The 22,638-nt window shown below is 38.5% G+C and overlaps 1 protein-coding gene across 1 annotated transcript in view; it reads left to right on the plus strand.

Annotated features, from left to right (window-relative positions):
• Nucleotides 1-217: 217 nt before the first annotated feature.
• Nucleotides 218-22,638, plus strand: part of DDX10 (DEAD-box helicase 10) — a 154,108-nt gene continuing 131,687 nt past the window's right edge. Inside the window, exons 1-9 of the mRNA XM_030234540.2 lie at nucleotides 218-434; nucleotides 4,784-4,844; nucleotides 5,090-5,220; nucleotides 6,825-6,983; nucleotides 7,419-7,539; nucleotides 9,739-9,928; nucleotides 11,954-12,080; nucleotides 13,358-13,520; nucleotides 14,783-14,867. Of these exons, the coding sequence (XP_030090400.2) occupies nucleotides 249-434; nucleotides 4,784-4,844; nucleotides 5,090-5,220; nucleotides 6,825-6,983; nucleotides 7,419-7,539; nucleotides 9,739-9,928; nucleotides 11,954-12,080; nucleotides 13,358-13,520; nucleotides 14,783-14,867 (1,223 nt within the window). The 5' untranslated portion in view covers nucleotides 218-248. The remainder of the gene's footprint in view (nucleotides 435-4,783; nucleotides 4,845-5,089; nucleotides 5,221-6,824; nucleotides 6,984-7,418; nucleotides 7,540-9,738; nucleotides 9,929-11,953; nucleotides 12,081-13,357; nucleotides 13,521-14,782; nucleotides 14,868-22,638) is intronic.

The raw sequence follows: 22,638 nt of genomic DNA on the forward strand, positions 1-22,638 counted from the left end.
CCAGCACTAAACACATACCCCTTTTCTATTAAGGATTTTTTTTTTTTCTTTCCGTTTCATAATCTCGATCAGTAATTTGCAGTGAATTCCTTGCTGCGGCACGAACTCATTTCTCTGTGCTCCATTCCAACCTCCCTCCCTGGCGGAGGCAGGGCCGGGCCGGGGCGGTGCCTGCCCGCGGCGCGGCCCCAGTGACGCGCTCCGCCTGCGCCCGGCCGTGCGCGACCCACGCGGGGCGGCGCGGCAGCATGGGCCGGCCCGGCGGCGGTGGGGCCGCGGCGGCCACCATGGACCCTGTGCGCAGCTTCGAGCGCTGGAAGAAGAAGTACACCCGGCGGACGAAGAGGCTGCGGCTGCAGCGCAAGGAGAGGAAGCGGCCCGAGTGGCAGGTGGAGCGGGAGAACATCGGCCGCCTGGTGCAGCGCTACCCCGAGGTACGGCTGTGCGGGGCGGGCGGGCGCGGCGGTCTATGAAAAAGGGTCTCTCCTCGTGTGGCGTGTGTGTGGATAGAACCGGGAGGGGAGGGATGGTATCTGTAGGTGCTGGGCAGGGGTTGGGAGCCCCCCCAGTGGGCAGGGCTGTTGGAGGTGCCCGTCGGTAAGAGGTGTGCTGGGTGGCACTGCTCTGCGGCGGGCAGTGGGCTCTTACTGTCACGAGGTCGCGATGAGGCTCGGCTCTTTCTCCCAGGCAGAGGAGCAGGGGCCGGCAGCCGCAGTTCAGGGCTTTTGGTGGAGGTGGCTGGACAGGCTGTGGAGCTGGGGGCAGTGGGACCCTCGGGCGGGGGAGTTTGCCTTTAAAAGGGTAGCGAGGAGGAGTCTGAAGCAGGTTGTAACCAGGGGCGCTTGGCCCTTCTCACCGGGCAACGTGGGTATCTCCGTGTTGGAGATAGCGCACGTTTGTCTCCATAGAAGACGCGCGACGGGCAAACCATCAGTATGAATGAATGTGATGTTTACCCTCAAGTCAGGAAATAGGTATTTGAATGCGAGACCTGAAGTGAGTGGTGTTGGTTTTGTTTCTCAGAGCCCCTTGAATTCCTGCGGGAGACAGTCGGCTTTGGAATCACACTGATTGGTGGAAAGCGCTGTAATTGTGAATAACGGGTTAGATGTGTGCTGCCTGTGGTGCTGCTCTGCCTCCTGCCAGCTTTTGCTGAGTTTGCAGGGCAGTTGTACTTGGTTATGCAGCACTCGGCACAGCTGGTGGTAATGACTTTTTGGTGGTTGTAATTTGATTGAGCAGAAAGTAATGGCAAGAGGTATAGAAGAAACACATCTGTTACCATAAAGAGGTCATGTTAGGTCCATTAGTTAAGATTCAGCATGTTAGTATTCTTGAGCTTCACTGGATCATTTGCTTTGCTATCTGAAAACAAATGGCATGTTCTCCTACTCCTAGCCTTGCCTATGTGAATGTCTGTGGATGTTTTTGTGTCACTAATGTGACTGCACATGCATCTGTTTCTGGGTATGGGTGATAGTTCTGTTTCATTGTGCAGCTTGGGGCAGCATAGGTGGGGATTGGATAGTGGAAGGTAGTGTTTCTGTGTGTTTTTGGGTGTTGAAGAAAAGAGGCTTGTAACTTTCAGGCATGTTTTCATCAGAATTAAGAAAGAGTAAACATATGCTTGAATTAGGATAGTTCTGGTGGCTCTTGGTCTCACCTCTGCTGGGGCTTTGCTGTCCTTTTGCTCCAGCAAGAGGAGCCATTCATACGGTTGAATGCCCACCTAACTTTCTGTCTTCAGTCCTTCAGATAGTCTTTTCTGGTCCCTGATAAGGTTTTCCACTGGTCTCCAGTGTTTCTTCCATATTACCTTGGATCTGGTTAAAGTTGGAGTGGGAGTTGTGAAGAAGTGCCACGTGCTTGGATCATCAGCAGTCTCCAGTGAGTTCTGCATGATGCAGATCCCTTAGGGACAGGGGAAGTAGGAAGCTTTTGGGTGAACTCCTCTCTGTGAAGAGCAGTGGCTGGGGTCTCTGGCATGCAGGCTGTGCATGGGTTAGATTTACGTGTGCATGGAATAGGGGTAGAATGGTTGGTGGATGCAAGATGATCCAGCTTGGCCTCCTGTCCATGATTTCATGTGTGAGAATGACTGCAGTGGATAAACAAGACAAAATTAATAATGAAGACTCAACCACTATACTTTGTTACTGGATTTTTTTTTCTTTTGTTGACATGTGATAGCAAGCATGTGGCAGCATAGATGGAAAATGTGAAATTTAGTTTCAATGTGTCCATATCATGGGACCATTTTCTGTGTTATATGCTCATAGATGAGCTGCTTTCTGTTGATTCAGTGACTTTGTTGTCTGACTGTCAGGCGTGGACATGGACGTGGTCTTTTCCACACAGTTGTGCTCATGAAAAGCATTATGCTGGGGAGCTGTTTGTGCAAAATCCTTTCTAGTCTGCTTGGTGTTGAGTTAGATCAGAATAGCATTTGAGATATATGAAATGAGCTGGCTGCTCTCATATGGAGATGATTAGAAAGAGCTCATGGTTACAACTTCCCAGCAGATGAGCAGAGGTAGTTACCTTGGACAGGGAAACAAACTAAGTAAAAGTTGGTGGTGTTTTCCACTGGTGCCTGAAGAGGTGGGAGGGGACTATCAGAAGATCTACCTCAGACATCAGTCCTTCTTATGCTTTCCATTTGGACATGACTTAAAAATGTATCAGTACCTTCGAGTTTAAAAAAGGTGCTACAGCATAACATTATTCAGCTCCTGGAAGTATGCAGGACAGAGAAACAATACAGGAAGCTTTGTGACATGGCCTTTCCCAACAGTCCTTGCTCTCTTAATACTGTTTTCACCTTTATGTCCTTGGACATCTTTGAAAGAGCTAGGCTTGTGCGTGTAATGATTTTTAAATTGATTTAGAGAAGTTTAAGGTAGAAGAGTGGAACAATATTTGTCTTCTTTTTTGATTAATATGTCTGTTCTTACTAATTCATCTAGAGTTAAAAAGAAGTTGACTACTAAATACTTTAATTATTTAGAACAATTTCAGATTGCTGCAATAGCCTATTTGACGTATCACAAACCCGTTAAAATCTATCCCTTTAGTTGCACATAATCGATTGCATGAATTCTTTTTTGATGTTAGTAAAATGGTTTTCCCTCCTGTAGGCCTGCTGTTCATCTATGCAGGGAGTCTCTTGGCTGAAATTAACCAGAAACCGTATACATCACTGAGTTGTAAATATTTAGCATGTGAAATGCTAAATATTTACAACTGGATGTAAATATTTAGATGGTAATTCCCAGAAACATTTATATGGTAATTCCCAGTAAGACTGGGAATTACCATCTAAATTTGGAAGTACTTGTCAAGGATTCCAACTTAGGAAAGTCAAAGAAAGGGCCGTTTTTTATGGTGATTCTGGTAGGATTTTTTCCCTCCTCCAAAATAATGTTTGGCAAAAGTTTAATTGCTCTATTAGGCCCAGTGAAAGCTGGAAATCTGCCTTGCAAGAGCTTTACTTTGAAATGTGTCAAAACCAGGTTTTAATAAGAGCATTATAACTTTTTACCTGTTTTTACCTTTTATTTATAGAGATTAAATTTGTGTGTTAAGTTGCTTGTCTTGATTTTACTGGAGAGAACTAGGCTGAAAAGAGTGCTCTTGTGATTTAAATGCTTTAAACAACTCTAACCTCTCAGTTTTCCATAACAGGCAAAGGCTTGGTTCTTCAAGGAGATACAAGGCTGATCTGACAGCTCAGTAGTTCTTTACCTGAGGCCTTCTGTGGAATTGTTAACACAAGATGTCAGGAGGGTCTGAAGGCTATTTTGCTGGGTCCCTGATTTGGGAGACCAGTTCAGCAGTTTGTTAGAGATAAACAATACCTATTGGAAATGCATGAGTTGTAAGCTCCAAGTTTGACATTTAGAAATCTCAGTTTATGGATTTTTAGTCAGCATGCATTCAGAGCAATGTAGTCTAGCTTCTTTTTCAGGCTTTATAAATTCAGTAGTCTCTATTATTTTCTTTCTTGAGTTTTGTGGGTTTTTTCTCCTGCTACTATTAGTTGTGAACTTTGCCAGTGAAATCTGTTCACATCCGCTAGAACAACCTTGAAAATATTAAATTTTTTCCAACAGCTCTACTTGACACCTCATCTTTGTAAATCATTGAGCAAACTCATGGACTCAAACACTTTTTATTGGGAACTCTGTGTGTGTGTGTAATTAACAGCTCTCAAATATGGGTGCACAGAGAGAACTAAGTTAGTAGGTGTCAGGGCAATTAACTACTTTTTTAGTATTTTTTTTTAAACCCTGTAGGACAGCTTAAAAAAATTTAATACACTGAGTGCTAGAGGTTGATGAGCTTCAGGAACAGGTGAACTCTTCTCAGTCAGGTAGATGTAATATTGCTGCAGCTCTGGGTGCCCAAATATACCCTGCAGCGAGGATGAGCGTATATTCCCAGTAGATCCCTGCTGGCATTTGAAAAGGACATCTGGGCTCTAGTAAGGTGGAGATTAGGGGCCTCCTGAGGTCCTCTTCAGTCTAAATTGCTCAATGATTTCATGGTGGTCTGAGCTTTAAATTGTGCTGTTAGCCTGCATTATTCAAGTATATAATTACTTACTGAATAGTTTATGGTAAATTGGTGGCTTAGATTAGGTCAAATTAGTATGGATTGCCTAGCTAACTTGAATCAGGTCATATTGAATGAAATATTTATGTTAACACAAAGTTGTAGAATGTTATTCAGTTCCTCTCTTATGGTTGGATTGTAAGCATTGATTAAAATTATTTTGTTTCAGATAAATGCAAGTGAAATCCAAAGATTTTCAGATTTTCCGTTGTCAAAGAAAACCCTAAAAGGTGAGTATAGAACTTTTCTTTGGAAAAATAATATAAGTAAAAGGGAATACATTGTTTATCTGCATCTGAACTTTTTTTTTTTTTTTCTTTAAACTAAGTTTTAGGTAAGTATTGCAATGTACAGCATTTTCTAAACAGAGCAATGTAGTTGTGGGCCAGACAAAATTGAATAGCTTTTTTTCTTTCCTCTTTTTTTTATTCCTCTTCCTATCCCACCCTCTCTCTTCCCACCCTGCAAACACCAGGACTGCAGGAATCTCAGTATCGTGTGGTGACAGAGATACAGAGGCAAACCATAGGTTTGGCTTTGCAAGGTAAAGATGTACTTGGAGCTGCAAAGACTGGATCTGGCAAAACGTTGGCTTTTATTGTTCCAGTAAGTAATTTACATCCTTCTATTTTTACTCAAACCAAGTTATCTCTGAAATACTAATGTCAGTCAGTTTACATTAGTAGATCCTGAGAGAAAAGTTTAAATCCAACTGATGTGTTTCAGGAAAGCCAAGATACTTAGGAATTGAATAAAGCTGCTTGAGCTTCTAAAAGAAGTGTATTTTTTGTGCCAGGAATAATCTGCGACTTAAAAGTTTCATTTTGATCCTTACATTAGTAGGCCCTGTGTGATTCAGAAAGTGTGTTGTTTTTCTCTCAGGAATGTTTTCCTAGTGCAACTCTAGTAATCCAATTTTTCTGACATTTGAAAACTAGCTGTATGAAACAGAATGGTGGATTTTGAATTCCTTAGATTTTTAAATTACTGGTTTTCACTACTTTAAAATGTTATAATTTGGACCTTACATAACAAAGTTAACCTTAGTGATTGTGGACTTGCTGTCAACTCCTTGGAAATCACTTCTAGGTGCAAGCAGAAAAGTGGGATGAAAATCCCTGTAATGGATGTACATGTCTGACAGTTTTACTCAAAGCTTCATGATCTGCATTTCATTTCTTCAGTTGTGACCTGTGCTTAAAGTGCACATATAAGTGGATACAAACCCCAAAGGGGAGAATTTTTTTTTAATGGAGTTACGCTGGGCTGAACATTACTTGCATTTTTGTAAGCATGAATTTCTTTGGAGCCTATTACTGTGAGAACAGTAGTAGGTGCTTTGAATACCCTCTCTAGTAAAGAAGATTTATGCTTTATGCTGCTTTTTTTTAAAAAAAAAATCTTAGTAGAGAATAAAAAAATGTAGGTGGCTTCACAAGTCTTGTGAATTTAAGAAACAAGTGAGATTACTCAATTATTTCATATAAGAGTAGACATACTTAGTTTTACAAACCTTATTTTAAAACAGTTTTAGAGAAGAGGGCTAAGAGAGGAGCTGAAGAGCTGAGGAGTAGAAAAAAATAAATTGTGCAAGTATGCTTACCAGTTCTCAGTATTTCAGAAGGCTTCAGATATTCATACCTGTAAAGTCCTTGTTTTAGGATTAGCTGACTGGTAGAGTGTTTCTGCAGCATCAGTTCATAAGAGGGGGAATAATCCTGGTGTGAACTGTATGGTAACTTTAGTTGGATTGCTCTGTATGTAATGTGTGGATAATACTGCTTCAAGTCTATAAGCCAGAATTAAAGCTTCAATAATTAATGTTCTTCCAGGTGCTCACTCTATTTCTGGTTCCCACAAAACCTCATGAGCAGAGAAATTTCTCATGTTTTTCGGTACCAATTCCTATTATGGCCTAATTTCTGGAATTTAGCAGAGTAGGATTAATTGTGCAGTGAAGTGTTTATGATTTTCCACTCATTACTGTCTGTCTTAGGTTGGTACTGGAGAATTTTGCTTAACAGCAAGTGTCATTACCATTAGTTAGAATTTATATATCAACTATGTAAAGTTTGCGCTGATGTTTCTTCATATAATTATTTTAATTAATGTGGCTTTGTCTTTCTTTTTTTAAATGACACTTTGATACCAACTTATTGCACATTTTGCTTCTGAGATTTTTGTGGTGATAACATGGTAACTCCTTTCAGGCTTTGGAACTCCTCTATCGGCAGCAGTGGACTTCAGCTGATGGCCTGGGGGTTTTGATAATCTCGCCGACCCGGGAGCTGGCCTATCAAACCTTCAAGGTTCTGCGTAAAGTGGGGAAGAATCATGAGTTCTCAGCTGGCCTTATCATTGGAGGAAAGGTGTGTGTCCTCTCTTGGAGTTTGCTGGATGGAAGCATAGTTGAGTGCTGTATTAAGTAAGGAAGCCCTGGGCTTGAAAAGTCAAGGAGGAGAGTGGTTAATGAGAACCTATCAGCGACCCACAATTTTCTTGTGTGTATTCTGTGTCTTTTCTGAAGCTTTTTGAGGCATATTTAAAGTCTTTGCAGTGTCCATGACTGGGTGGACTTTTCTGCTAAGTCTTCCAGGACTATCCTCTTAATTTAGATTACTCTGAAATACCCTTTCCTCAAGCCACAGATGTGAATATGCTGAAGAAATATCTGTGGGAAGAGGAAAACTGCTCCTTGACTATTCTTTCTAAGAGCTGTTAATAGGTTAAACTGGCTTGACTGTCTCTGGTACTGAACTTCTTATCTGAACAACTAGAGCTAAGATGGATTAACTCCATTTCAGGATCTTAAAGAAGAGTCTGAAAGAATCCACCACATAAATATGCTAATTTGCACTCCAGGACGGCTTTTACAACACATGGATGAAACATCATATTTCTATACATCTGATCTGCAAATGTTGAGTAAGTTTTTTAAGTACTTGAAAGTACTTGGGAATATATTGTAACAGCTCATAATTCTGTGCAGCACTTCCTTGCGTAAAAAGTTTATTCTGGTCATGTTATGTTGATGAAATGGCATTTAAAGTTGCACATATTCAGATTAAATTAGAAAACAGCAAAATCCCTTTCCTGTGTGTACTTCATCTGAAGGTTGCTGAGCATGCCTTCCCTAGGATGGTAGGAGCTCAAACTCCAGTGTAGTTCCCGGTATAATCTTTACATTTGTCTTTACTGATGCTAAACTTACCTTTCTGGCTATGGCTCTTGCGTCTTTCCTGACATGATATTAACTAGCTATATAGGATATCCATTGCAGTGTGTGTATTTTGGACCAGTTCTAGAAAACATTTTCTTTGTGTTTTAAGACATATTTACGCTCCTTTTATTCTTTTGTTTGCATTGTTAACTGTAGAGGGTGATTGTAGAGGGTGATCTTGTCCCCTAATGAGTTGCAGCTGGGTCAGTTGCTGAAGATTGGAGGCGGGGCTGATCTTGATAGGCCACACCTGTAATCAATTAGAACTAGTGCTATATAAGGGTAAGGAAAGAGGAGTGAGGAGAGTTAGATTACTACTGCGAGGACCTGGAACAGTCAGTGAGTAGAGGAGCTGCCTGTGAGGAACATCAAGAAGGTATGAAGCTCTGATAATACAAAATGCTTGTGCTATGATGATGCTAGAACTTGTGATATTTAAGGCAACAAATGGTGACCCTGACGTGATTCGGGACTAAACTATATTGCCCCATGGATTTGGGAGAACCTGTGGATTTGGGGGAAACTGGATTTGACCAAATAACCCTGTGGATTCAGGGAAAACTGGATTTGACCAAGTAACCCCATGGATTTGGGAGACCTGGATTTGACCAAATAACCCCGTGGATTTGGGAACAGGACTTGAACACTAAACTATTGGCAAAATATATCAATTACAGCTATTGGTGTTTGCTAAATATGAGTGTAAAAGACCTTGAAGATAAGTGCTTTTGTAAACTGGGAAAAGCTGTAGAACTAAACTAATATTTAGAAATATATATATGTCTGTGCTGTAACATGCTGTTTTGAACATTTGTATAACTCTTAATTCTAAACGAAATATACAAATACGTAATAATGTTAATTTATTTGAATATGTACTTCTGGAAATGCTGCAACTCTGTGGTTAAAAGAAAAAGGGGGAATTGTAGAGGGTGATCTTGTCCCCCAATGAGTTGCAGCTGGGTCAGTTGCTGAAGATTGGAGGCGGGGCTGATCTTGACAGGCCACACCTGTAATCAATTAGAACTAGTGCTATATAAGAGTAAGGAAAGAGGAGTGAGGAGAGTCAGATTACTACTGCGAGGACCTGGAACAGTCAGTGAGTAGAGGAGCTGCCTGTGAGGAACATCAAGAAGGTATGAAGCTCTGATAATACAAAATGCTTGTGCTATGATGATGCTAGAACTTGAGTTATCTAAGACAACAGTTAACATTGTTTGTTTTCATCTTTTCAGCCTAAACAAAAATTTTCAGTGTAATGAAAAGGTTTGCCTGCTTCTAAGAACTGCATAATCTTTAGCATAGCTTGAGGAACTTAAAAGAAATTAAAAAGCTAATGAAGCTGATGAAATGTGAAATTATGCTTGCTACACTTAGTACAATTCATGACAGACAAGAATTGCATTAAATGTAGGCTCTTTTAAAGCTTTGTCTCTGTGCTACTTGGTTTATACCCTATGCTTCAATGGTAAATTCAGCTTAGGTACAGGGGAGTGTTTTGCTCTGTCACAAATACTACAACAGTGTTTCAAGTTCTGAGCTTTTATTTCAGTAAAAGAACAGGGAGTCTGTTTGCAGATTGCCAAACTGTTCACTTCAGAGGCTGATCTTTTTCCTTTTGCATGTGAAAATGAAGGCTGTTTTGCATAGATTATGGGAAATGCTATGGTTTCTGTTGCAGGTATTTTTAAAAACATGTTTTATGAAGTACAGGGGTATCTAAAGAGATCCCTGTCATGTACAGTTGTCATGTAATTTAATCTCTATGGATAGAATACAGTTGTCATGTAATTTAATCTCTATGGATAGATATAATTTAATCTCTATGCTATATGGATTTAATATAGTTTTTTCATAAGTAAATCTAAACCCATTTTTATTCTCAAATTTATCTTTCAATCCAGTTCTTGATGAAGCCGACAGAATTCTAGACATGGGGTTTGCTGATACAATGAATGCAATCATAGAAAATCTACCTAAGAAACGCCAGACCTTGCTTTTTTCTGCAACACAAACAAAATCTGTGAAGGATCTTGCACGGCTGAGTCTGAAAGATCCAGAATATGTTTGGGTTCATGAGAAAGCCAAATTCAGGTGTGTTGGGATTTTTTTTTTTTTTTACTCTGGGGAGGGCTAAATAGTGATCCTATTTAACTGCTGCTCTGAGTTTTACTCGGTTCCCTGAATCAGCGGTAGTGTTGTGCATCCATCACTGGATCAGTGTCTGATCCTGCTGTGTGTCTTCCTGAAAGCAAGGAATTTCCAAATGAGATGGGACTAGTTCTGACTGAATCACTACAGGGAGTCTGAACCTATGCTTGTCTTGACTCCTCAGGCAGCTTCTCAGACTGGAAATTCTGTTCCTTAGGAGGAAGCTGTAGAGTGGATTATAGCCAGTGTTCTGGGTCTAGCAGCATTCATTTCTAAGTAACTCCTTTTCTGCTGTGCAGTGTCCTTGCCTCCTGCATGTGTGTGCTTACTGTGCAAAACCACCACAGAGTTTGTCTGTGTGCCATTTGTAAATCTGGCTTTCCAAGGATGTGCTTTCCTCTTGGGAAAGTGCAGAATGGCAGTCTTGCTTGTATATTCAGTATTAGGTGCCCAAAAGAAAGCATGTGCTGTTAGTTGATGTGCGGTGACTCCCGTGGCTTCCTGATGTGCTGCGTTTTCTATGCATGTTTAGGGCTCTGGCCTAAAATAGTTTTGTCCTGCACTGCAGTTTGGAGTAGGATGGGAGGCCCTTGCTGGAAGGGAAGTATGTGGTGTGTCATGCTCAAAAAATGTAATGCATCACTAAATGAATGTTGCTTTTTGGCGCATAATTTTCTTTTGAAATACAAATGAAGAATGTTATTTTGCATTTCTGTGAGCTCGATCATCTGAGTGTCACATTACTTATGAGCATGGATGATTCTTTTTCTGCTCTTCTATGAAATATGCATATATTTCCATATGTAAGATGCAGGAGAAAGGTGAAGCACAGAGATAAAAATGGCTTTCCTGGGAGCAAACAAGAAATCATCAGGAAAATGCATGACAGAACCACATTGAATCTTGAAGGAGTTTTTACTATTTGATTTGACTATCTTTGTATTGTACTTCAAATACCTTTTTTTAATCAGTAGTACTATCAAAGGCATCTTAAATAAGCATGATTGCCAGAAGAAAAAGTGTGCTTAATACTCTCTTATCAGAAGGGAATGTACATGCCTTGTATGCAGCCTTCATTTTGGCGACTATATTTCACAGATAGTGTTCGGTGAAGTCTATTTTAAAGTACATTTAATTTTTTTAAATATTTGGAAGAATGCAATTAGATAACAAACCAAATTAAAAGAAAGATAAGTATTAATTTGTTTTAAAGTTTACCTCCTTAGGTTATTGCCTTATAAAAGCAATTTCCTCTGGAAGATGTAGAAAGCAAAAAGTGCTGTGGCGTAATTCAAATGAAATAGCAGAATAAAAACTGGAGGAATCTCTTGTAATTTCATCCTCCCAAGTGGCCACCTTTAGAAAGGTAATTTTGAATACCCACAGTCTTTTTAGGGTGAAGTTGAGGGACTGTAAGAGATGAGCATTTAGATGTATTTCAAGGGCAAATATCCGAAATAATTTTTTTTATTTCTGTGTTTAAGAACAGAAATGTGAGTTCAGATGACAATTCAGAGCTTTAGAAAGTCACTTTGCATCTCAGTGTAATCAGTAGAAGTACATCAGTGCTCTCTTTCTGTGCGTGATTAGACTCTGCTTTGACATTGCCTTAAGCACAAATGATGCTTTAATAGGACTAATAGACAAAATTGCATTTTAAGTCAAGGCAATTTGAATGTCGCTGCTTAGACATGCAAAGTTTGCCTTGCTGGAAGTAAATGAATTTAGAAGTATCGTCAAAAGTCATCAGTCCCTCCCCACTGGCTTTTAATAAGGGAATTGATGTAGCTTTCAAATGAAGCCGATAAGACTTGTTTCTCAAAGTGGGAGAGCTTTCCAGCCTGATTCTTTTTCTTTTCTCCTTTTCCTGAGCATATATAAGACACTCTTGGCTTAAAAGAAAGGGGAGACATTCCTGTGATTTATCTAAATGTACTTTTTTGATGTATTTTTTTCCCCCTTCTTTAGTACCCCAGCAACTTTGGATCAGAACTATGTTGTCTGTGAGCTTCAGCAAAAAGTAAACATGTTATACTCTTTCCTGAGAACTCATTTGAAAAAGAAGAGCATTGTGTTTTTTGCAAGCTGTAAAGAGGTATGTTTTTTTCCCTCCCTCCTTCTGCCTCAGAACTTAAAAAGTGATAAATGAAGATATTCATGTAGGTATCAATGCATCAGAGAGGTGAGATTGTGGACTGATTTGCAACAGGAAATTGGAGGAACACAACATCACCTTCTGCTGTATGTCATTCAGGACCTGGCTTTGAGGCAGTTCAGTGACCCAGGCTCAGTGCAGGAAGGTTCTGGAGATCTGAGTGTTCTCAGCCATTTTTGTGGTCTGCTTTCAAAAATGAATGCTGAAAGTTAATGTCAGTAAGGCCCAGCTATTTCAGTTCTGTCTTTTGACATGTTTCATATTAAATTACAAAGTATTTCAGTAATCGGACTTGCTTCCCTTACAAGCTTTTAAATGTGCCTGTTTGAGAAGGTGTGATTGTGAAAGAGTACTGGTAAAGGTTTTTCTTACATAGTAAGTAATCCTTCAAACACCTGCTTGTATAAGTGTCCTGGGACCCTTCTGTTGAACCTATTTGCATGTGTTTGTTTGGCACAGATATCTGTACCTGTAGCTACTGCACGTATCAAGTATTTTACAGTGCAGGTATTGCTTACTAGTGTAATACAAGGCTAGTATTTTACAATAATAGACCATTTTACAATGGCCTAGTAAATATTCATTGCAGTTCTTTCAGCTGTGCAAGAGGTTGCAATATTTTTGTTGTTCTGCAGTTGACTGGTGGCACTGAAGTGGTTGGCTCAGTTGTACAGAAATTTTTGGAGCCGCAGCTGTTCTGCAGTAGACTCAATTTATGTAACTACTTTCTTAAAAAGATGCTAGGTAGCTGCTTGCTGTAATACAATGCTGCATTGTGGGTACTGTAGGTAAGAGTAAACAGGCTGATTTTATAAGAGAACATGTTGAAACTTGCAATAGTAAGCTGAAACTGTAGGCTGATTTGAGTTTCAAGTATAAAACACAACACCTCTTCAGTACCGTCTAAAAGAAGTGCTTCTGATGGACTTTTCATACTTTGGTCCTTTGCATACAGCCTAAGTACTCACGTCCCAAGTTGTGTTGCTGTTACCTACTCTGGTTTCATTTAGGAAATGCCATCAAAAGGCATGGCGGTCTTTTTCCGCAGTTGTTTTTGTCTTTCAGCCTGGTTGTGTAACAAGGTCTCGACATCTTTTTTTCTCTGATATGGAGAAAAACTAATTTGATGTACAATTTCATTTGCTATATACCCTGTATATGATCTTAACATGTTCAACAGTGCATGGTAATTTTTTCCCCCTTGATTTGTTGGGTAGGTTCAGTATCTGTTCAGAGTGTTCTGTAAGCTTCAGCCTGGTCTTCCTGTCCTGGCACTCCATGGCAAGCAGCAGCAGATGAAGAGAATGGAAGTCTACACTTGTTTTGTTCGGAAAAAGGCAGCAGTGCTTTTCGCTACAGATATCGCAGCTCGTGGCCTGGGTAGGTACCCACCTAGGAGTGGAGCAGCAGCTAATCCTGTTGAGGCTTTGTCAGACTATAAAGTTTTTGAAAAATGAAGCTGTAGTTTGCTTAGGAGCTTAAAATAGCAGAACTCTGAGAAGCATCTCTGTTTCTTTACTGAAGCAGCCCATTTCATCTGTTCTTATATTTTCTTTTTATCCCAGAGAAACATGTGGTAGGTAAACAGTAACAGTGTATCAGGGATGTATTTGTTTCCTACATGCTGTAAGGCAAGATTCCAGCAGTTTTAAGAACTTCTGATATGCTTGTATCCTGTGGGTTGTTTCAAAGGATATGAAAAATTGCTAACCTACTGGTAAGTGGAAATGGAAACCTGAAATTTTAATGTCTGACAGATGAGTGACATTGTAGGGCTGTATTGATAAGGAGGCAGAAAAATAACTGAGGGTAAAATAATTTTTTTTCTTTTAGTCCTTGGAGGCATTTAGAGGCACAAGACCTTTTCAGGAGTCCAGTCATTCTTTGAGATAGCAAACTCTGTTGTCCAAATGTGAGGTTTTGTCACTGTTACAAAAAGAAAGAAGGTGCTCTAAAAACTGAATTCAGGAATGAAAACTGGCTCTCATACCTTCCATACTGCTGAAATCTCACCAGTGACCATCTAATTTGGGTATGGTTAGTTTGGTCTAGAGTGTAGGTATAATTCTGGAATACAGTATAGCTGCAGATTTGGTTTCAGTGCAAAGTGTCCTGCTACTGAGTGAAGTGCAGCAGTTAGAAAATGCTTATTATTAATACCATTCACAGTCAAGGTTGACTTCTGTCAGGCTTGGTCACCCCTTTCCATCTTTAAGACGGGCCGTTGTATTTCTGTATGTGACAGCTGAAGTGATGCAGTCTCACCACAGCTAACTTGAGACCCCAATGGTGTGACATATTAACAGAGAGTGTTAAAAGTGGGACAGATATTGTTATATAATTGTTAACCATAACCATAGGGTGTTTTATCATCTGTGTGACACAAAGCATGTCTGTTCTTGTCAAGTGTGAAATTATGTTCCACTCATTGCACTATCATAATTTAGGAAATGAACACACAATTAATTTAACTTTCTTTGATTAAGAGAATGCATGTATTAGCATACACAAACAATCAATGTTTCAGAGGTTGCATCCAATGTGTGTAAATGGGTTCAAGTGATGGTTCTTACAGGAATTAATGCTCTTGCACAGGAGGGCTTTGAGTCCAGTGAGCTTGTTGTATTTTTTTCTTTACACAGATTTTCCAGCAGTGAATTGGGTCATTCAGTTTGATTGTCCAGAAGATGCAAACACGTATATCCACAGAGTGGGGAGAACAGCCAGGTTTGTTTTCACTTTTCATTAGTATCTTAATGTTTAAAACAAGATCTCTGTAGGGACAGATGACTGGCTAAAGACTCACTTAAAAAAATTAAGATAGAAATTAGAAAGAAAAAGGCTGTTATCACTAAGAGACCCTTTTGATTAGTTAGGAGTAATGATTTAACTTAATAATTTCTTAGTGAACTTCAGAGACTTGTTACAGCAGACAAAAATATCCCTGATTGTTCCATCTGATTAGGGACAATTAATAGAGGAAATAGAAAACCATTTTCCCTTGGCAGGATTACCTCAAAGGATGAGTTGAGTGTGTGTGTGTGAGTGGAAAAGCTTGTTTTGCTACTGACACTTACAGATAAATAATCTTTTAGACTGTGGGTCCAATTTCTTTGTAAAGACTCTTCAAAAGAATGGAACTATTTCTTCCTTATTTTAATTTGGGAGGAAGGAATCAAATGTTAATTACAGGTTAAATTTTTGATTTTCTAAGGCTTTTGTGGAATTATATACTTAAACATAGCTGTAGTTAAAATATTTGTGGCTAAGTCTTTATGATGGAAGGGAGTTACCAAGATTCACTGTTGTAAACCAGGTCCTTCATCTCTGAAGTAGATTTTTAAGTGAAACAGAAGCTGTTACTGAGTATAATTCAGGACATCAAAAACCTCATGCAATTATCTGAAGGATGAAATGCGAGGCCTACCATTATATCTTGTCTCTAATTTAATTTGTTTGTAGTAGAGCTTGCAATATAGGCAGTTTTCAAACCTAATGGCAGAGCAGTTGCTTAGAATAGGATTTCAACACTCTAAGAATTTGAGAGCTTTATTCCTGGATCAGAAGGCTGTAAATTTTGGTGACTGTACCATGTGAATGCACTTCCAGCACTCTTTCAAAATGTAGATATTTTAGCCATGTTTTCATTGTAATTGGTAACATTTCTGACCCATTCTGTCTCTCTGATCTTCTATGGTAGAAGGGAATGATGAATTTTTAAATGACTTTGAAAAAAAACCTGTCAATGAACAAAGTCAGTGAGTGTTGTATATAATTAGAAAAAACACAGAGCTATTTTGCTAACTTAAAATTTAAATGTAATCTTATGCATACCAATTGAGAGAAAAGCATATAGGCTTGGTTAGAGTTCTGTTAAATTTTCTTTTTTCTCTTTCTTTTTTAATCCTGTGTGGCTTCCACAGAAGGCTTGTAATTTTGTCTTTATGGCATACTGTCATCATGGAAGGAAAACAATGTATTTGGCACTGTTAAATTGGCAGGGTTTAGGATACTGGTTGAGCTCTTTCTGAGCCATGTCACTCAGTTAAAGCACCTTCCTGGAGTTGTAATCCTCAGGCCTTTTCCCTATTCTCATTAGGAGCTGAGAAGAGCAATTTTAACTAAGTTCAGCATGGGGAAACAGCTCTAAAGAGGTGCAAAGTCAAACAACTCCTCTTTGTCATAATGCTTTTATTCAAATGTCCTCTGAGAGGACATTAGCCTGGCAACCTTATGGGTCTGTCTTCAGTGGCCTCTTAAGTACAGCCTTCTGTGATTGCTCGAGGGACAGATTTGGACAGAAAATTGGGGCAGGATGTCTGTCTCAGGGGCTGTGGGCTGTGCTGGATGCCATACTGGGGTGCCTTACATTTCCTTCTATGTCACTTTTTCAGTAAGGAGACCTTAGGGAAATTGGGAGTACATCTGAGCAAGTTGTGTGAGCTGGAGGGTGTTGACTGACAGTGGAAAAAAAAAAAAGCTTTGCTGTAGGAAAAGCTTCATGGGTATTTTATGTTTCCTAATCTCATACAAGGATCAGCAGGTTCTGCCTATACTGGGCATTCATTTTGAAGAAACATACACGCTGTCTCCATCCTTAAGGTAAAACAGTCCTGGAAGGAAATTTGTTTAGGAAACTTAATAGCATGAAATAAATCTTTGAAAATAAAACAAGGGAGATGTCTAATAATTTTAAGTAAGTACTGTGCAATAAGTAAATATGCTAATGCAGTTTTTGATGTGGGTAATTGAGAATGTACTTCTTATTGAAATCTGAGTGTTGAGTAGGAAGCTTCATTTGTTTTCAATAGCTACAGCTTATATGAGAAGCTTGTGTTTCTTATAGAAACTTGATAAAAATGAACTGAACTGCAGTTTAGTAGTCCTCATTAATGAGGTTAGAGATAATTACAAATTTTCATGGGTTATGAGAATATAATTGCATAGAATGAAAGCTAAATTAAATATCTCATCTAATTAAGGGGCTGTGTTAAACTGTAATTAAAACTGGGATGCCAAATACGGTTTACTTTTGAAGTCAAATTATTTTGTGATATGGAAATAAATATGAAAGGAGAGAAAATATGTTGGGGAAGGGGATTGAAAATCTTTGACTAACAGTCTTGGATGTGTTCCCACATACATCTTAGAATTTTGCAAATCTTGATCTAAGACAAGAGGTAGCAGTTTATTTTTAAGTGGATAAGGCCACTGTGTTCCCTAAGAAACATTTCATTTGCATTTTACCCCGGTGAAGAACGTGAATTGCAACTCCTGCATTTTTGATTTATGGTTAAGTAAGATCAAGAAAATCTGGATGTAGTCCAGTAATGCTTTTGCTTTATAGTAGAATTGGCGTATATTGAGTGGGGGTTCTTTTAATAAACTTGAAAGGTATGCTACAATTAGAGTGACTAGAAGGTTTTTCTTCCAGTTGCTTTCAAAGTCTTAAATAGTTCACTGACAGACTTTCTAAAATACTGACAATATCATGGGCAGTCCAATAAATACTTCTGGTGTTATTTTTGCTACACAATTTCTTAGAAAAGTCGGTGGTTTAAAGCACTAGATTACAGTGTTTCCTGTGGGATTTAGTTTCAAAAACTCTAAATAAAAGCTGCTTGTAGCAATTGCTTGCAAAACTAATTTCTACTGGCTTTTAATTTCTATTGATTCCTTCTATTCTGTAACCTATGAAACCTACAGTTGAAAGTATTCTTTGATGAATTTTGTGAAAAAAGTTATGGTGCCACTAGGGGACAGCAGAAGATAATAATATTTGAAGCACCCTGATGCTAATTTTTTTCTCCAACTGTTTTTCCAAACATAATATCTAAGTTGTATGGCATGAAACAAGTCTATAGGGATATTTGTTTTCCAGTCATGATTGCATTGGTGAGACAAGACACCAAAAAGTTTATTTTTATCTTCTTGTCCATGTGTAACTACCTTCAAGTTTGGATGTACCTATATCTATCCTGGCAAGTCTCAGTAATTAAGTTCTTTCTTTCCTGGCATTGCATTCATGTCTCCACTTAATATGTAATTTTTTTTTTTTTTTTTTTTTTTTTTTTTTTTTTGCTTCAGAGGCAACTAGTAAAAACTGCTGCTTGAATTAAGTGATTTTCATATCATGAGCCTTTTTTTAAAGGCATTGGCACTGGAATGTCAAACAGAATAAGTATTTTTGTTCTGCAGTTTTTATCTGTGATATGTTTGGAGCTACATATGATTTAGGTCTCACTGGTTCAGATTTCTAATCCAGCCTAGTTGGTTAGCTTTCTTAGGTGCTTACACTGACTTAGGAAAGTAATTGTAATTCTGTTGTTGTCAACAAACAGTGTGCATACAGGCATGCTTCTTTTTTTTTTTAGTAAATTATATTTCTGAAAACAAATGGAGTAATTAAACTCCATCTTCCCAAAGCAGAATACTCTGTTACCAGCCATTTTTGTGGTGGCTGGTATGATGATTAGACTGAAAGAGGAATGATTAAAGCCTCTTAAGAAGAATGTGTATTTTGATGCTTTGTGAGTACTGCAGAACACCAACACCTGTGAAATTATGGACAGGTGAAAGGGGCCGGTGATAGAATTATCTTACTCTGTCATGCAGTTCTAAGCTTTGAAGCTCATTAATGCTCATTGGGGCTCTCTGTAAGTAATTGCACATTATATGTGTGAAAGTGAGACTAATAAGCCTTAATAATGTGACAATAAAGCATTTAAAATGCAAGTGACTTAATAGTATATTTTTCAATGGTGGAAGCTTGATTTTTTTATGTCTCTTTTAAATTAGGAAAAATATTTCAGGGATATATGTCTTTGGTCCAGAATAATCTGGACAGCCAAACTCCTTGTTTTGATTACTTTTCTATTTTTATTTTAAGACCCACTGAAGCACTTAGAATGTTTTTTAAAAATAAATACTGTATTAAGACCCTCTCACATTGCAGTCAAGTCATCATGCTCACTCAAGTTAAGTAAAAATAGCTGCCAGTGGAGGTCACAAGATATTGTTGACACCACATTTAACTTGGAATTCACTTTATTAAATTCTCTAAAATTAAACACTGTATCCTAGCTACATTCTTGACAGTGGCCTCTGATGCTGCATTTGCACTGACTGGCACTGTGTTATCTGCTAGAATTTGCTTCCTAATGGAATGGTAGGAATGTTCCTGTGCACTGAACGATTAAGTGGCCAAGGTTATTAGCTGCTGACATGAAGCTATCCTGTTAGCTGGAATAACAAAATAAATAAGCACAGGTATTTTAACTCAGCAGAGTGGACACAGCTGCTGTGTGTGATGGCTTGCTTCCAGTGTAGGCTGGAGGAGTCAACAACCTCCCAGGCCTTTTGAAATCAGTTTGTTCTAAGACTAACTTGATGAGGTTGGTGAGCCACAAGAACCAATAATGATTCTCATAGATTATTTCTTGTGACCAAGACTGGCAAGCAGGGACACTGACCCAGTATGACTGAATGGAGGGGACTGTGGCTCTGGGGTGAGAGTAGAACCCAGATGGTTCTCCAAACTTGCCAGTAGGTGTAAGTGGGCTACTTGCCAGACAGAAAAAGGATATTAAGTAGTCAGTGGAAAAAAACATATAAACTCAATCAATTAATCTCTGACTTCATAGCAGAATTTACTGATAATTTACAGGGATACTGAACTATGGTCTATTCAATGGGGAATAGAAGTGATCTAAAGCAAAATGAAAAAAGGAAGCCGGTTAATATTTTGTTTAAATGCTCTGTGGGATGTCAGACTGTTCACAGCCCATGGGAAGAAGCTTCTTTTCCTGGGTAAATTGAGGACTTAGCAGTGAATACTTTCTACTGCCCTGGGTCAGCTGTGAATAGTCAAGATAATTTCTGGTCTCCTGTAGCTTCTATTGGGCTGCTTTGGTAGGACTTGCTGTAGATGATGCAGCACAGTTTCAGATTGCAGTGCACACAGATCTCTTATTAAAGATTTGTTGTTTTAAGCAGAAATGCATATTGCAGAAAGAGGCCATTGATCATGTAGATGGGATAGAAATTCCAGTACGCATTTATTTTTTTGTGCTCATTTTTCATTTAAAAAAAACCCAACAAATCTGTATTATGAAAGAAACCTGGCAGTGTAGAAGTTATAATAAATGGCAGATAAAACTCTTCCTATCCCTGCCTGGAAAAATACTGGTGTCTTGGTTTGAAGCTTAGATTTCACCAGTCCTCATTATGTTACAAGGCCCAGAAGGTATTATGATTGAAAATAAAGTTTTGCCTGAATTGAGCCTGGTGTTGGAGACCTAAAACTGTTACTTTGTTGAAGAAATATGTTTAGAAGTAGTAGGTTATATAGTCGGATTTAATGGTTGAGTTTTAAAAGAAAATATAAATTATTGTATTTCTGTAGAAGCCGTTGGGGGTAGATTAGGATTTTAGGTTCCCTTTCTTAAAGGATAGTATGTGGGTGAATATATTTATTTGTTATGTGTATCAGATTGAAACTAATCAGCTCAGAATAAAACTATCTATTCTGATATATTTTGGATATATTTTTACAGATGTCTAGTACTTTTTTGTATAATGGAACAATGTAACACAGACACATGCCTGCATCAATTGAAAGCTTTTTCCTTCGCTTCTGTAGTTGTTTTAAAAAAACACGAAATCAGTTTCAAAATGAAATATAAATTGCATACTAGAAATAGTAGAACTTGACTCAAACTTTTATCCTAATCCATCTTATATTAAGCATGATTGTTAGGTTATTAGCTAATAATTCGCTGCTGTTTCTTTCAGTCTTTGCAGGGGCAAATCTTTGCTAGAGAAACAGGAGTCTGTGCTGCTTTTTGTATTTTGCTCACCAGTTTTTTCTGCATGATGAAATCGTCTTGTTCTTGATTCTTTATTGAAACTAAAATGATATGCAAAGATTTAAAGAGCATTATTTTTGCAAAATCAAGTTGTCCGGATTATTTCGGTTCTGAGAAGGGTGTGAATGGTGTGTAGTGAATAAATGATTGCCTTACATAGTGAGTAACTTGGCTTCACAGTGGAAGTAATTATTCAGTAGTTTTGTATTTATAGTTTTGCAAGTATGTATGATAAACAAAGGGTCCATTAGAAAAAGAGTGAAAATATATAATTAGTGTATAATCATGCACATACAAAATCAGGCACATTTATTTGGATTGGTTTTGATGCTCTTCCAAATGCTTAACTTATTGTCTTTAGCATTTTGAAGAGAGCAGTCTGTTACTTGCTTCTGGTAAATGTCGCAGATTTGATCTGGGTGAGAATGAGACAGTTGAGCAGTTGGTCTGGCATCCCTAATGCCCAGTTTCCTTTCTCTGAGAAGGTTTACTGTGGAGAGTTTCTTCAGTGCTAAAGGTATCTGAAGGTGGCGTGTTGGCTTGGAATGTGATACTTCTGGAAATGGGCTCACGAGCTTTGCAAGCTTTGCAGTGATACCTTACTTCCTTCTGTGTCTTTTGACAGATAAGATGATGGCATATGTTGAGGCTGTCCATGCCGGCCCAGTTAGGCTAAAATTAGATCTTTAACCTAGTCAACCTGGTAAATTCAAGTTACAGATTAAAAAAAAAAAAAACAAAACACAAAGACTTCTTTTTGAGTATGGTGGTAAATGTGTGATGTCCGAAGTATAAAAAAATTATACTTATTTTTCCTGCATGTTCATGTGAGGTAAATATCTTTAAAGATGTTATCACTTCCTGTAAATTGCATTTTCTGTAATGGGGAAATACTCCAATTCAGGAAACTGTTATGCAAGTATCTTTATATCTGTAACCCTCCTCCCCCAAATTTTATGACTATCTCATCCTCTGTTTTCTCCTTTGCCAGTTTTTAAAATAGATGATTTTTTTCTTGCCAAGCAAAGCAGAAATACTGCCTTTAACTCTGGAAATTTGGCATCAGCTTATGTCTTCTGAAATACAAACGTTAGGGAAACATGTTGTAATACATCTGTTCAAGACAACCTGTATTACATTTCCTATAATGTCTGCATATCTATGCACCTTATCCTTACAGTTCCCTTTCCATAACTTTTTTCCTACTGGATATTTGCTTTTCCAGCAGAATACTGATGCCTGGTGACCATCATGAGATGGTTCCCATTCCTGTTTTATTCTGTTACAACCACAACTCTTATGTCACTGACAGTTAAAATGTGGTGCATTTGACTAAGCCATGGGTTACAACGGTCATGGCAAGGATGTAGAAGTACTCTGAATGTGGATACAACAAGCTCAAGTCTAGCTGCTTGGCCAGGTGGAATTGATTAACAATCAGTATGCTTTCATTTATTGCCTTTGTGATAATGGTAATGTTTGCTTTAATGGTATTGCCTAGGGGTATATGCAGCTGTTGACTGGATCTGATCAAGGATGGGTTAAAGATAGGTTAAAATTTGGCAACAATTGAGTGTCTATTTGTCCTGCATGAAAACCATTTTTTCCTTATCCTGTCTTCACTGGACTAT

Source organism: Serinus canaria, chromosome 1, assembly GCF_022539315.1.
Source record: "Serinus canaria isolate serCan28SL12 chromosome 1, serCan2020, whole genome shotgun sequence".
Lineage (NCBI taxonomy): Eukaryota > Metazoa > Chordata > Aves > Passeriformes > Fringillidae > Serinus > Serinus canaria.